Here is a 17,041-nt window from a genome sequence, read left to right as displayed (position 1 = left end):
ACCATCCTTAGTACATAAACAGTATCAAAAAATTATAAAATCAGAATAACCTGAGCTGGAAGGAACCCACAAGGATCACTGAGTCCAAATTCTGGCCCAGCACAGGACACCCCAATGTCCCCACTGTTTGCTGAGTGAGTCCAAACCTTTCAAACCCCAGGTTTTGAGACTTTTAGAAATATTCTAGTGAACTACAGCATTTGTGGGGTGAGATCCTCCTCTGGCAAAGGAAACAATCTGGGGTAGGAGAGGGAAAAGCGAGGTAGAGGAGCAAATGTAAAGGATTCCTTTATTTTAGTTCCAGCTCCTGTGATGATTTAATGAGAATTTTTGCCACAATTTTGTATTTTGGGGGTCTTGTTATGATGATGTTGAACATCACAACAACGTTGTTTGGCACTGACCTAATTCTTCAAACACAAATTTACTCAGAGCTGCTTTACTGACCACACGGGGTACTCTCAGCCTTCTATTTTTATGAGAAAAATGAAACATAGGACTGGGAAAAAACAAAAGGAGTGGCTTTGCTGCCACTGAAGCTGATGGGGAAAAAAAAGACACCAAATCCAGAGCTGAGAACATCCCTGATGGGGACCTGCTGAATCACCAGAGCTGGGGGAGCCCACACAGCTTTTAGGAGCTCATCACCCACATCTTGTTAAATTGGACCCATGCCAGGCAGAAATACTTGGAAGTATTATCTGCTTTTCCTCAAGGTTTTATTTCCCTTGGCACACAGTCAAAGGGAGAGAATTTTGACAGAAAACCTTGTAGAAAATCATGGAGCTGGAGGCTCTTTTTCAGTTGATAAGGATTATTTGCTCAATCTGAACATCAAATGCAAATAGGCAGTGGAAAAATTTAGGTTTGGTTCTTCTTTTTTTTCCTTCTGAGGCAAAATAGGATTTTTATTTGAGATCCACTCATTAAGTATTTCTTTTTAAATATTAGTAGGAAATTGGAGATATTTCTCTGAGTTTTGTGTACACTAGATAAGCCTTCTAGGTTTGTGAGCTGGTGAGATGGTGTTTGCAGAATTACAGGAAGATTTATTCTTCTTGAAAGCCAGTTTTTCACACCTCTGGCACAGAGACCAGAAAGAAGCAGGAGCTGGGTTCCTTTACTGTATTTACAATAAATTTTAAATTAATTTTTTTTTTTTTTTAAGAGAAGACAGCTCCCACCCACAATGACATCAGCTCCTCTCCCTGCATTCATGTAGCAGGAAATTGGGATTTTTTACCACTCAGACCTTTGCTTCAAAGTTTGTTACCTGAGGCATCATCTTTGAACTGTTATTGAAGACCTGCATCTATTTTCAGCTTATGCAAGAAATCATTAGAGGTCAAAAATTTCCTCTTTTGACTTTGTGAGTTTATATTCTCTAGAGCAAAGGCTGCAGTAAAAATAATGAATGATGTTAGGACAGTTCTATTTTTTTTAAAGAAAATAAGTGGGATGGAAGTGTGACTTTGTCTCACATATCCAGAGAAATGGCTGCAGGATGAAGCAGAAACTGCTTTTCAATTTTCAGACAAATCCCAAAATGAGTGAGTTCCCAAACCTTCACAAGGATTAAAGCCAACAGAAGTTCATGGAATTTAATCAAAGATATAATCCATAAGGTTTTGGGGGTTTGTCTTTTTTAATTAACCCAACCCTTCTCAAAGATAACTAAATGGCAGCAGGTTTCATACTCAAGGGAAATTTGTTTCTGGCATTTTGGAATGATTTAATTGGGACTAAGGAATGGCATCTTCTGGGAGAAAAAAGTCTGGCCATTACTGTGTGATGCCACCAAGGATTTTATGCTATTCCTATCAATGAAAAATATTTTTTACCAGGGAAATTGACACTGTTTATTATTCTAAACAAGAATATTTTTATTTATAGAAGGAAGAAGCAACCACAAAGCTCAGCAGCAGTGTGAGCAAAGGGATGGATTTCCACCACTAACATATTTCAATTTTTCCCTCCTTCTCTTCCCCAGGTTGTCCAGGAATGTGGGACAATATCACATGCTGGAAACCTGCAAGTGTGGGAGAAATTGTCTTTGTCAAGTGTCCTGCACTCTTCAGATTTATCATCTCTGAAGATGGTAAAGTATTTTCTCTTTCTTCTTCACCTCTATCTGGTAAAGCCTCGTGGCCAGCACGGGTGTAAAACCTCTCTTAGATCCTCAGACATCAAAACCTCTCAAACTGGGCTCTGGTTATAAATAAATCCCAGAAAAGCAGGATATTTGTGTGTAGATACGTGAGTGTGCACGGGGTGGGAGGGAAGGTGTGAAGAAAAGCCTTCACAGACTACACAACATGAAAATATCACAAACCTGAGCTGCTAAAGGGAATATTCTGCCCTTGGGTCTCACTGAATTCAGTGGGGACCCAAATCTTTGCTTGGGTCTTGGGGAACACAGTTGGAATCAATTTTAGGAAATAATTAAAATGTAGAGCAGGTTCTGCTTGTGCTGCTGGAGAACAGGCTTGAGATGAGCAGTGAGGAGCTCCATGCTGGGGTTTAGGGGGGAATTACAGATTTCTGGAGAGAGGCAGAAGTTCCAACACTTTTTTGTGTGTGATGATTTTTTTTATGTCTCATTAAGCATAAACATAAACATAGACATAAACATCCTTCTGTCCCTGTGCTGGTAATTAACACAGATTGGTCCATTTGCTCCAGATCCCTTAATTAGCACTGTCCTTTGAGGAACAAGTTCATCACCATGGATCCTTTTTCCCCAGGTTTATTTTACCAATTAATTATTCATTTACAGCCTTGAGTCTAAAATCTGCTTTTCTTTGCACTGCCACAGACACAGAGCACCATTTTTAGGAGCCAGTGTTTCATGCACAGCTCCAGGAATTCTGAAATCCTCACTTTTGGCACATCCATTCCAGCATGTGCAGGGACAGGCATCACCAATGTCATCTAACCCATGACCCCCTTTAGAAATACGATTAACTCAATTTGACCTGTTCCAGCTCTTAGGTAAATAGTTACCTGCTAATGGAAAAAAAAATTACATAAAAATTTTTTTATGTATTTGAATTAAATACCTTAAATTAAAAAAATTAGATTGTCATTTTATTACTTTATACTTACTTAAACAACAAAAAAAATCTATTTAAATAAAAGCAGGAATTTTTTTGTATTGATTACATTCATGGTTTCTATTTATTTAAAAAAAGATTTTATTTATTTACATAAAATTGTTTAAAGAAATATAACACAAAATGGTTGTATTAAAATATAGTTTCTTTCAATAAAAAGGATAGAGCCGTTAGATGAGCAAATAAATAAATAAATAATATATAATATGTAATATGTAATATCTAATCTCTAATCTCTAATATCTAATATGTAATATCTAATATTTAATATATAATGTTAAATATATAATACCTAATATATTATATATTATATATAACATGTTATATATTAATATATAATATGTAATATATAATAATATATAATAAATTATATATTATATATTATATATGACATATTATGTATTATATGTTATATATGACATATTATATATTATATATTGTATATTGTATATTATACATGACATATTATATATTGTATATAATATATATTATATTCTATTATTTTATGTTATATTGTATATTTTATATCTGTTATATGGGCTTACAACATAAGTTTATATATATATACATATATATATAAGCTCTATTTATCTATTTATTGCTCTATTTATTTTATCTGTGTAAATTTAAGGGCTTTAATAATATTTTTAAATATTTTTCCCAGGATTTACAGATCTCCTCCCACACTGTACTTCTCATTTGGCCTGTGGTGGGGTGACAGTATGGCCCTAAGGGAGGAATATTCCATCCAGTGGAGACATGTCCCATTCTTTATCTCCTCATGGGATCCCCAATAGAAGTGGTAGCTGTTACCTCGTGTAGGGCTGGGTTTGAGGGGATTTTGGACATCTGTTCACCAGGAACACACCCAAGATTCATCCTTCATTAGATAAACAAATAAACATTTAACCTGGAGTAGCTGGAAATCTCAGCAGATGTGGCTGGGATTGCACTGCTGACCCCAAGGTGGAATATCAACATCCCAATTATCAGCATCCCATTCACTCTCCTGGGTAAATCAGCATCAGTTTTGCCATTATTGCTGCTAATTTTAATTAGCCAAGTGTATTTTTCAATGAAGGTTTAATGAAAAAGTCACATTTCATGATGGTTCTCTAAACAATGGGTTATTACAGAACTATAATCTTTCTAGGACAAGGATAATCACATTTTAGGGATTGTTATAGTGTCCTCTGGCTGCTGCTCTGTTTCTAGAATATGGAGCTAGGCTGGGGATGGACACTAATATTTATTAATAGCAAAATTATTCCTAGTACAGCAACATTTTTATATGGCCATAGATAACTTTTACAAATGCAGCAATAACTTTAAATTATACTTTAAAAAAGTTTATATTCTGAAGCACCTGGAGGTAGAACATAATCCCAGGGCAATCATGGGGTGTCCTGATCTTAAAGAGTGGGTGGGAAATACCTCACTTGGCTTTGGATTTTTAAATTTAGATGTGAATTTATGAAGTGATCACATGGATTTCTGGTTCAGTGAATAGAAATCCATGGGCTCTGATAGAAGATGCTTTCTCTGACCCCTCTCAAATGCTTATCTGGAGGTGAGCAAAGTCACTGCTTGTTTTGTGAATTTCAGACAGGAATCTGACTGCCTTGACTTGGATGTCTGATGGAGTAAAATGGGAAAAAAAAAAAAAAAAAAAGAGACCACAAAAGAAAAATTAACTAACTAAGCTGTCATCTGGAGAGATGCTTTTTGGAAAAATTAGCTGTGTATTTAGCTAAAAATACCAGCTGTTGCTGGTTTTAATCAGCTCTGCTTTAACCTTCACTGCAATTAAACCAAAGAGTAATTTTTGAGCTGCTGTCAACATCATGCAGAAAGTTCACAGTGAAATTCTGTGTGCTTGGCAACCCTCCCTTCTAAAAATTTCATTTCACCTCTCCAATCCTCCAGAATCAGAAAGAATTTTTCATTCTTTTCAGATGGAGACTGTGAACAAAAACATCATTCTCAAAATCTCTCCACTGGAGATTCCTTTCCTCCAATGGAAAAAAGTTTATTCGTTCCTGAGTCTTTTATCATCTTGTAAATTAGGGATTACAGTGCCTTTCCTTCTAGATAGTCCCCAAAAATTGGTTTTTTTCCCTTTTCCACATGGATTTCTGTGATTGATATCCACCAATCATTATTTCCAGCAGGAGCTGTCACTTCCATGACCTCTCTGTTGTGTGTCACTGTTTCTCCAGTGCCTTCCCAGCACTGGCTCCAGAAACACCCACTCCACAACAGGACGTGTTTAAAGCATTCTAAGACATATTTGAAGAGGTAAAAAGAAGAAAACCCTGCCAAGCTGTGATGTTACCTTTCAGTAGGACACAGCAAGACCTGGAGATGGCCCTAACACAGTGATCTGCACTCCCAGCTGGAGAAATTTCTCTTCTTTGCTTTTTTTTTTTTTTTTTTTCCAGACAGAGGTGATAGTGCCTGGCAATGGAAATTTACAGAAGCAAAATCTGTGGCTTTTTCTGCTTGGCACTGTACAGCTGAAATATTCTGGAATGTATAAACACACCCAAATGAAACTCAAGAACCAGATCAGAAATGAACATATTTTCAGTCCTTTGATTTGCAGTAAGAAATAATACAAAGGATAACTGACAGATTCTGAGCTCTGCCATATGCTCCACATTTGGGAAATGCTTTCATTCACAAATCCAAATAATAAATATGAGCAGCTCTTACTGAATCTTCCAGCAGTTCAGGTAGTTTGTCTGGTGCTCAGTTTAGGATGCTCCCTGCTACATTTACCACAAAACATGGTTCAAAAGTACAACAGAGAAAATTCTCCTAATTTTTACCAAAGGCATAAAACCTATCCTATGCTGACACCAGGATTAGGAGCTCCTAATTAAAATCCAGCAGAATAAAGAATGTAATCAGGTATTAGAGAGTTTAAGAGGGAATTACATCCTGTGCTCACATTTCAGAACCAAACTCTGGTTTGTTGCTTCTCTTGGTTGAACACAATCAGTGCTCAGGCAATGAGCTCTGTTATGCCAAGAAATTGGAAATAGTCTGTCCCTGATCCCATTTAAAACACAGGGAAACACTCAAGTGCTTTGTTGTACTAATTAATTGATTAATTGATTGTGTAAGAAACCCAAACCTCGTAAGTGCTGCACTAGAGATGCCAAGGGTGGACAGTGGGATTAATGAACACGGGGTTAATTGGATTTGGGAAGCAGTCTGTGCCTGAGTTTAGATTTATCCCTAATCAATTAGAACAGGCTGACAAGAGAAGAGTTAATGAGAAGTGGTGCTCTATCTCCAAATCCTTTTGTGTCCTTTCTGGGGAGACAGTCCTGGTAAAGCTTTCAAAAGCTGACAAGGGAGAAGGGTACAAAACCCCCAAACTGGGAGAAAAGACAATAAAAGTCATTGACTTCCCAAAGTGAAAGCTGTTGGGAATACTTGCAAGTCACAGTTTCTATTAGTTTGGGTTGTGTATTAATAGTTTTTTGTTTAGACAGGAAGAAAAAGGTATTGGTAAAGATCAGGGGCCTCCTAAATACCTGAATATCCCTGGAAGATTGTGTGCTTATTTTCTATTGAGGTAAAAGATGCAGGGTTTTGTTGCTACTGCTGAAATTAAGGTCAGCATTGCAGCAGAGGGAAATTGGAAATTGCATTAGCCTGTCAAAAAGGCAAAAGATCAATGCAAAGGTCCAGATTTCTCTTCAAGGATGTTTTGCCTGGATAAGTGTTTCAGCATCCTGCTTGGAAAGTGAGGGAAGGAAAGCCCTGTAACCAAGTTTTCTCTGGAAAACATGTATGATCCATCCCAGCATTCTCAGCATGGGAATAATAATCAGCCATTGGAGCATTTATTTATTTATTTATTTATTTATTTATTTATTTATTTATTTATTTGAGAAACCAGGACTCTAAAACCTTTGTTTCATCCTTAATTTTATATAAGATCACACATAGCAGTCATCATCAAGTTCAGTGCAAAGGTATCAATTTTATTTATAAACCATTTTAAAAAATTAAAAAAAAAAAAGAAAAAACATATAAAATGGCACTTGGTAGATCACAAGTCATTTCCTGCTGGTTTTCATCCATGGGCTTTGCACAGGCAGTAAAGCCCTGAGATTACTCCAGCTTTTCAAAGAGAGGAGGACAAGCTGCAATTAAGGCTCCATGGTCACAGCATCATGAAGTCCCTCTGCAATGCAGAGAAAATGGGAGGAAAATGCTGTCATCAAAGAATAGTAACTGGATCTACAATTCTATTCAAGTAGCTGAGCCTCTCAGATGCTTTCTAGCAGAAAAAAAGACATTTTATGGCCTTTCCCACCAAATTATGGGGACAGGAGGCTCTGTGCCTCTGATACTCAAACGTGCAGCACGAGCAAGAGCTTTTCAGCTGAAGATCAAGCCCTTGGTCCTCTGCAGGGAGACATCCTGCAGTGGTCAGGGGAAAGCTGCAACACAGCTCAAGAACTTTGTCACTGATCTGAGAGCTAATTTGCCTTGGTGGTTAAAAAACAAAAAAAAATCCTGCATCTTTGGGAAGAATCAAGGGTGGAACAGGCTGAGTGAGAGCTGCTGAGTGGTTTGGAGAACACTTGGACTGAAAGGTAATAGATTGAAGAATCACTGTAGGGGCAACATGAGCAGATCCTTCAGCCTTTCCTAATAATCTTTGCTCTGTCCATCTTTCTCCTCTTGACCCAAAAGATTGGGAAAAGGGTTCCAGGTGATTGCAGGGTTTTAGGTGTGGTGGGCACACAGTCATGCTTACCTTTGAGCAAGGCCTTTAATTTGCTTTCTTCTCTAGGAGTTATTTCACAACTGACAATCTCTTTTGGGCAATGTTTCAAATTTTTTCATGGTTCTTGTTTGAAAAAAGTTTTGTTTTTCTCTCAGATATGATCCCTGCCCTCCTCAGAGCTAGGAGACCCTTCAATAGTAATTGCATTGATCCTGCACTCTGATGGATGCTCCCGTGACAGCCAGACTCCAAAGAAGGACTCACATAATGTTTAGATGATGCTTAGTTGCTATGGTGACCTCAGTCCACTTCTAGTTTCACATCCTTTAACAGGAAAGAGGAAGAAAAGAATAAAGCCATGATTTCCCTTAAATGTTATTGATCATATCTGTGCATAATCCTGCCTTAGCCAGCCCTGTGTGCTCTGGCCTTTCTGTTCTCCATGTGGGACCTCATTGGAATTCTCCCATGATTTATGGATCTTTTCCCTGTACCCTGAAGGTAAACTGAGATAGAGGAAGAAATTAATTATGTATCAGTCTGTCCCTGCCTTTACTGCAAAGTCTTGCACAAACCTCTGGGTAACAAAGACTTTGCAGAAGCTTTTTCTTCTCATGGTAGGACAAATACTAAACCCAATTGAAAATTCCAGTCTCTCTGCCCCTTATGGGAGGAGACTTAAAACCCAGGTGAACTTTTCTTCAGTAGATAAACTGGATGGAATGAGTTTGCCCCACAGGATCAGTTACTCAGATGTTCTTAGGCACCAGGTCTTATTCAAACACACAAATATGAAAAAGCCTTCCTAATCTTACCCTTGATTATCCTCTGCTCCAGTTCTCTTGTTTACTAAAGAAAATGAACAATGAAAATGCTCTCTCTTTGTGAGCATTCTGTTCATAAATCCCTTTGTCAAGGCAAATGGAGATCTGCAGTAAATGATGGAATAACAGAATCCCAGAATACTTTGGGTAGGAAGGGACCTTACAAGTCTCCTCAGTTGCACCCTCTGCCATGGCAGGGACACCTTCCACTGTCCCAGGCTGCTCCAAGCCCTGTCCAACTGGGCCTTGGACACTTCCAGGGATCCAGGGACAGCCACAGCTTCTCTGGGCAGCCTGTGCCAGGGCCTGCCCACCCTCACAGGAGGTAATTTCTTCCTACTATCCCATTTAACCCTGCCTTCTGTCAGTTTGACATCATTATCCCATGTCCTGTCACCTCCTGCTCTTAGATAAATGACTTTTAATCTGTAGTTCAAAGTATTGGCTATGGAGCATGAGGCTGGAGAGACCCAAACACCTGGAAATTGTTGTGGGAAGCATTTAACACAGGGAAAGGTGTGTGAGCTTACAGGGACGTGTACTCTGTGCCCTTGCCTGCCTGCTGCTTCCTACAGATCCTGCTCATGAAATTGTAAAGCCCAAACAGGTAACCCTGGATTAATCAATCAAGTATGGAATCACAGAATGATTTCTGTTGCAAATGACCTTAAAGATCATCCAGTTCTTACCCCCTGCCATGGGCAGGGACACCTTCCACTATCCCAGTGATGCCTTGTGCAGGCTGCCCTAGAGCAGAGACTGGACAGAGCTAAAGAATAAAGCAGGGATTTATTAAAAGCCCTCAATGGCTCCACCTTGGGCAGCCCCAGAGCCCAGCCAGGGCTGCACCCAAGATGACCCAAAATGGCCCCAAAATGCACGAGCGCTCCCGGGGTCTCTCCCTGGGATCAGCTCTGCTCCATCTGCACCTTGCAGTTCATTGTCCCAGCCCAGCTTTAGCCCAGGCACTCCCACCCTGCTTGTTTTTCTCTCTCCAGCCCACGGGGTTTGTGCTCCTGGGCTGAGATTTGGATCATTTGTCCTTGGTGCCCAGCTGGAGCAGGAATTGTTTTGTCTCCCTGCTCTGTGCACAGAGCTCACCATGCCCTGATGTGAAGCTCAGACCCACACACTAAAGCAGCACAGAATCTGAAAAATACAAAAGCTGAAATCTGAGGCATCACCAGGTTGCTGCAAGGATTGTCCAGCCTGGCCTTGGATACTCCCAGGATACTTCCACTTTTTTGTGGAAAACACAAAGAGCCACAGCAAAGGAGCTGGGATGGTTGGATAATGTGTGTATGGGGCCGTGTGTGTGCAGGCACAGGACTGGCAGAGGGCTGATGTCCCTTCTAGGGACACAGTGGGCAGGGTATGGAACCAGAACCCGTGTGGGGAGCTCAGAGAGTGCAGAAAAGCTGCTAAGTAGCCTGCTGCTCCTGGCTGTGGCTTTGCCAGCCGGCTGAACAGATTGCTGGAGCAGGAGAGCAGCAGGCAGCCACGGGGAGGGCAGAGAGGAGGCTCAGCGTGGTGGATGCCGCGGAGTCGGGCGCGAGAGCTCGCTGGTTTATTTCGTGTTTAGAAGTTAAATGTAAAACTTCTAATCAGTGCTATATAAAGCAGGAAAGAAAAAATTCAACTCATTCCCAGCCAGCTCCCTATCCACATAGCTGGGCAGCAGAGAGGAGGCTCAGTGTGGTGGATGCCGTGGAGTCGGGCATGAGACCTCGCTGGTTTATTTCGTATTTAGAAATTAAGTGTAAAACTTCTAATCAGCGCTACATAAAGCAGGAATGAAGAAATTAAACTCCTACCCAGCCAGCTCATTATCCACATAGCTGGACAGCAGGATAACAAGGGGTTGTAAATATTTTCCATGGCCTCACCTTGCCCCAGTGGGTGCACTTTCTGTAGGGACACAATGTGCAGGAACAACAGCGCAGGCTCTGCATGTTGATCTTAACGCTGTCAAAATCCAAAACCTTTTGGAGAATTACCTTTGTGGAGCAGCCCTCCAACCCACAATATAGAGATGAGAACAACAGGGCTATGGCAGAAGTGTGGGCGAGCCAATTGAGGACTGAAGAGCTTTGGAAGCCTTTCATCCCCTCCTGCCCCGCCACTAATAAGGGACAAACGCTGGAACAAAAGGGTTAAATGCGAGTTGTGTTCAGATAAACAAAGCCACAGGAGGCCAGGCAGGTGGAGAGCAGCCAGCACAGATTTGGCACCAAGGAGGAGATCTAAAAGGCTCTGAGGCTCATCGTGCACAGGCTGGTTCTTGGCTTCAGCTTCCCCATCTCTGTCCACTTTAAATCAGGAGCAACTGCTGTCGAGTTTCTCATCTGTCGTTGCATAGTGAGGGGTGAATTATGAGTTCTGGGTCTCAGTAAATTAGAATCAAAGAGGAAAGTCTGATAAATGTGCAAGAAAAGGGCAGGAAAGGTCTGGGTCTCTGCCACCAACTCTATGGGGAGCCATTGGATTTTTTTTCCCCTCCCTCTCTTACCTCTTCCTGCAGAAAACAGAAATAAGGAGTATTCTCTGTACTTGGTCTTTAGAGCTGGTAACTCAGCATTCTGATAGATCTTCTGTAGGATGTCTGAGCAGTGCTGCAAATAACATCTAATTAACAACGTCAATTAAAGCATTAATTGTAGATTTACTTCCCAAAGAGTGACACTTAAGTCTGGTCAAACAGCAAATAGCACAACCTGTCAATACACTGGATAAACCATCCTGAGTTGAGGAAATCAGCAGTTTCCTGAGGAGTTGATTAACTGATAAGAGCAATTATTGATTTAATAAGTGCTGTTCTAAGGCACTGTTTTGTATCTGCTGTCATGTCCATATTTCAGAGTTTGGGTTTAACTACATGTGAGAAGCACAGGTGTCATTCAAATAAGCCATAAAATTGTGATATTTAAGATGTTGCCATCATGGAATAATAGAATGGTTGGGTTGGAAAAGATCTTAAAGCTCATCCCATCCCACCCCCTGCCATGGGCAGGGACACCTTCCACTGTCCCAGGCTGCTCCAAGCCCCATCCAGCCTGGCCTTGGGCACTGCCAGGGATCCAGGGGCAGGCACAGCTGCTCTGGGCACCCTGTGCCAGGGCCTCACCACCCTTTGAGTAAAGAATTTCCTCCTAACACCCAGCCTAAACCTGCCCATTTTCAGTTTAAAGCCATTCCTCCTCATCTTGTCACTACATGCCCTCCTCTGAAGTCCTTTGTAAATGTAACCCTGGAATTAAACCCCTGAAAAATGTGTTTCCAGTGGAAATGCAGATGAAAATCATATTTTATTTATTCTTCATTTCAGAGAAAGCAATGCATTTTGTTAGACCATTGCATAATTGTATCAATGGGCTTTCTCTTCTTCATCAGTGAAGTCAAACACACCCATTTCTCATTGTTTGTGTCCTAAGAGTAGGAAAACAAGAAGGTTTGTGAGAAAGCCCACTCAGTGAGGGGTCCTGTCGTCCTGCCCACTCCATCACTGACAGCAGAGTAAATTTACTGAGGTCTCTCTAAAGTCTTAAAGGCACTAAGGTGAAAATATAACCCAAAAAACCCCAATGTTTTGAGGTAATATTGTGAAAAATGAGAGTGTGCCTGGGATTCCTTACAACCCCTTAGATGCCAGGTCAGCTCTATGTAAACATGTTAAATGTTGTGCACAAAAAAAATCCATTTGAGCTCCATTTCATCCTCAGACATGTGAGGAAGCAGCACCAATGTCATGGATTCCTGTCAAATAAATATCCATATTTTGCTGCAGGATGCAGAAACTTGTACTGTCTGAGGGCAGGGCAGCAGCTGCAGTGTGCAGGAATTCAAAGGCATGTGGTGGTTGCATGTTCCCTCACATCCTTTTTTATTTTTATATTTATATATATATTTATATTTTTTTATATATATATATATATATGTATATATGTATGTATGTATGTATATATATATATGTATATATATATATATAAGTATCTGTTTATATATATATACACATATATATGGTTTTATATATAAATATATCTGTCTATATGTATTATATATTTTCTATAAACATACAGAAATATATATTTATATATGCTTATATAAAATAAATATCATATATAATATTTGATATATATAATGCATAATATATACTTTTTATAATATATATGCACATATATAATGTATATGTATTTATCTTTATTTATATAATTTTATATACATATTATATGTATATATGTTTATTTATATATAAACTATCTGCATATATAATATATAAATATAAAAATGTATACAATATATTATATATGTGTTTATATGCTAAATTTTAATATTTATATTATTAACACATTATATAAACATATTATATATGTTTATATAATATATTTTATATATAAGATATAAATGAAAACATATATATATATTTTTATGTATGTACATATACAGATATATTTTATATGTATAAAAATACATCTATTTAAATAATTGCATAGAAATACAAAAATATATCCACACACCCACAAATATAATTGTATATATGTTCATTTTATCCTAATACTCAATAGATGAACTTTGACATTTTTGTTGTAACTCAGGGCATGATGTTCAATGTAAATCTAATTAACTTCCCTGTATCTTAACTTATTAGTGAACATTGAGCTGATGAATCAAGCCTAAAAGCCTGTACAGACAAATGTTGTACTGGAACTTTCTTCAGTACATTAGTTAGGACTCAGATATAGAAATATATGTTAATAAAAGACTTGCTTGCTCCTACAAATCAGAAAATTAACGTTGTTAGAAAAGTGAGTCCCTTCATAATGTCCAAACAGAGTGAAATGTAATAATAATTTCAGTATCTATACAAAATATTTTTATAACAATCCTATTCCTTTCAGAAAAATTGCATTAATGTGTTTTAACTATTATTATGGATGTCATGAAATTAAAAATTAACTAAAATTTATTATTTTAATATCAATGAGACTGCTATCTCTGTTTAGAATTAAATAAGGATAATTTTTATGTCATGTTTTTTAGATTGTAGGGGGAAAAAAAAGCTGCATTCAAAACATTTAAATTTAAGAGAAATGCCTTTTTCTGAGCCATCACTGTAATAAGCAGGATGTCAGGAACATCAGGCATCAATCTACAGAATACTGGCCTGGTCCTTCTCCAGAAAGAATTCTGCACAGTTTTAAGGTCAAATTACAAATAATAAACTAAAAATGGACTTCTATGGGTCAAAGAGGTTTTGGGGAGTTTTTCTACCCTGCTTGTGTGGGTCAGTGTGAGGCACAGGCTGCTGTTTTAGGTGACCTCCCTCAGGGGACAAGTTCCAGCAGAGCTGCTGGCTGGAGTGGCAGATGCTGTGAAAAGCACTATTAAGGAAGTGATGAAGGAGTTGTGGTTTGCTCTTTGATCCTCTGATACACCCACAGATAAAAATTCCCACACCACAACCTGACATCTGTGTTCTGAATTAGGATTTTGGCACCACATCCTGATTTTAGCAACGAATTCCTAAAACTGAGCTACACAACTGCTAATAAACCTGGGGTTGGGTGGATTTAGGAGGAAAAAAGGTATCTCCAAACTATTCTGCAGAGCAAAAGAGATAAATATTCTATTATTTAATATTCTAATATTGACCATCACTGAAGCCACCCCACCATCCCTGATATTCTGCCAGGAATGTGGAGCACAGGGTCAGCCCTGTGCAGCAGCTGAACCACCTTGGCCGCAGGAAAATGTTTGCTCAGAGCACAGGAGACACCTCCTCAGAATTCAGAGATCTGCCCAACATCTTCAGACACCCAGGAATTAGAGTCACAGAATATCCTGAGTTGGAAGGGACCCACAAAATCATTCTGTCCCTGCACAGAATCCCAGCCTGTGCATCCCTGGGAGAGATGCCCAGTCTCTCCTGGAGCTCTGGCAGCCTTGGGAATGTGACCATTCCATGGGTCAGTGCCTCACCACCCTCTGGGGGGAGATTCTTTTCCTAAAATCCAGGCTGGATTCTTCCTGTGGAATCCTGGGAGCAGCAGGAGCTGGGCAGAGAAGGATGGAGACTGTGGGTGTTCTCACTGTGGCTTCCAGGATCAACCCTCCAAACTCCCCAGTGGGCTGGCTGTGTAGGATTGAAGTTTACTAATCCACCCAAAGTCCCAATACAGCCTGCCTGATGCTTCAGATGAGTTTTCTATACTCTCACCATCATTTTCTCATTAAATCCCACTTTTCCTGTCTTAAAAGCTATAAAAGCACATCAGATTTACTTTAGAGACACAGAAATCAAGGAGTTTTAAATTATTATGTGAATTATAAAATCAAACCCCCCACATTTTATGCCGTGCTGAAAAGCCTCCTGTTATTATTTTATTTCTTCAGATGCTTTCTCCTTTCCCATAGAATCAAAATCAGTCTTTGTTTGGATTTCACTTCTAACAAAACCCTTCTCACACAAATTGGTGAAGGTTTTGCCAACCCCTAATTAACATTTGACCACTGGGGTTAAAAGGGGAACAAGCTGAAGCCCTGTTGGGGCTCCAGAGGATGCAGAACTGAACCAAAGTGAATATTTCAGCTGCTCTAGGGGTCAGGGAAGTGCTGGGGAGGTTTTTTGAGAGCGATTTGCAGCAGCTCCCTGAGGCTCCTCTGTGCACGGTGCAGCAGCTCCACTCCCTGGCTCCAGGCAGCTCCTCCTGCATCCCCAGCTGAGCCAGAACCCACCCAGGATCCAGGAAAAGCTGATTTCAACCCAATTCTGATTAAACATTGAGCTCAAGGGGTTGGGAGGGTGGTTTGGCATCATTCCAACTAATTTTTATATTTTTTGGAAGAACAAAAGAAAGTGAGACTTCTAATGTAAGCCCAAAGTTTTGTCATTTCCCATTGTGATAGTTGTGGTTTAGGATATTAAGCACCATGGGTTTGCACACAGTGTTTTGGAAATGTGTGAGTCTTTCTTACTTCAGAACATTCCCCTAAAAATAATTTTTAAAAAATCCACAAAAAGGCTCTTACATGCATTTTTCTTATTCTTCCTAGAGTCTGATAAAACTTCATGAAACCAGATATTTACCAATATCCCATCTTCTGAAAACCCTTTTCCACTCATAAATATGCAGGACTAATACAAACATAAAGATTTAAACCTGCAGTTGTCCTCTGGGCTTTACTACATCCATTCTTTTATGGGAGTCAAATTTTTATCAAAATGATTCTGCCACCTATTATCATTATGAATTAATTATTTTCATTCTTATTGCAGGTTGGGAAGTGGATAATTTGGGGCAAACCCATGCAGGTAAGAACCAGTTGTGCTGCCCATGTCCTCAGTACTTCTGTTCCCCAAAATGGTGTGCACATGTTAATTTCAGATTATTAGAAAGTTGTCTGTGTATCAACAATGATACATTGGTACTTAACTGTAATACCTGCACAAAAAATAAAATTAAAGGTCTCATAAGTCTCTATAAATCAATGTGATTTTACCTAAAATTGTATTATTTTATTTAAATCAATTAATTACTGCTCTTTGTCATTGATGGATGGAAATAATTTTTCATTAATTCTCTGAAAGCTGGTCATATTTAAATACCTGAGGATTATAAATGTAAATTCCTATTGAAGTCATATTTAACTTCCATATTTTTACAATAAAGTTTGCCTCTGTTTATTGTTTGGGTTTTTAATTTTTAATTTAGAGGTTCAGCTGTGATTTAAACTCTCAAGTAGAGCTGTGTTTAGTTCCTGAGAAGACAGCACCAAGTATTTATTGCCTTTGGGCCTGATCTAAACAAATAAAATCAATTGCACTCCATTCACTGCTTTCCACTGAGACTAGTTTGGGCTCTAATAGAAAACACAATCAAAACAATTTCATACCCAATTTCCACTTTTGTAGGTGATTATGACCTGCTGGAAAGCACAGCCCAGTCTCTCCTAGGTAAGAAACAGAGCCATGGAAATTTTTGTCTCTATTTTATTGATCTCTCTGTTAAAAAGGAAGGTCTCAGCTTTTTTTTTTTTTTTCCCTGAAGTTTTGGTATTATTTTCTAATCAGTTCTAATTGTTATGACATATTTTCTGCTCTGTTACTTCTAGCAATATTATGAAAATTTATTCCTCCTCTATTAAGCCTTGCAATCTAAGAAGTGTGCTGCTATAAATTATATCTACCTGCTTAACAGTAATTACTAAATGGTGTTAAAGGAAGTCAGCACCATGATTCAGTGGGTTTTTTTTTCCATTGAAAACTGGGGATGAATGTGCAAGAGTAATTTAACAAAATTTGCCGAGTAATGCAATGTTCTCAAACGAATGCTGTGATTAAAGAGATATATTCTGCT

General features: G+C 38.9%; 1 protein-coding gene across 4 annotated transcripts in view; it reads left to right on the top strand.

The window, feature by feature from the left end:
- Nucleotides 1-17,041, top strand: part of ADCYAP1R1 (ADCYAP receptor type I) — a 158,937-nt gene that overhangs the window by 90,339 nt on the left and 51,557 nt on the right. For all 4 annotated transcript variants that reach the window (XM_059838669.1, XM_059838660.1, XM_059838651.1 and 1 more), the window contains exons 5-7: nt 1,991-2,098; nt 15,961-15,996; nt 16,597-16,638. In XM_059838669.1, coding sequence (XP_059694652.1) covers nt 1,991-2,098; nt 15,961-15,996; nt 16,597-16,638 — 186 coding nt within the window. The remainder of the gene's footprint in view (nt 1-1,990; nt 2,099-15,960; nt 15,997-16,596; nt 16,639-17,041) is intronic.

This window comes from Haemorhous mexicanus, chromosome 1 (genome assembly GCF_027477595.1).
Source record: "Haemorhous mexicanus isolate bHaeMex1 chromosome 1, bHaeMex1.pri, whole genome shotgun sequence".
NCBI lineage: Eukaryota > Metazoa > Chordata > Aves > Passeriformes > Fringillidae > Haemorhous > Haemorhous mexicanus.
The sequence above is the reverse complement of the archived record's forward strand: the minus strand, read 5'-3'. Positions and strand labels throughout refer to the sequence as shown.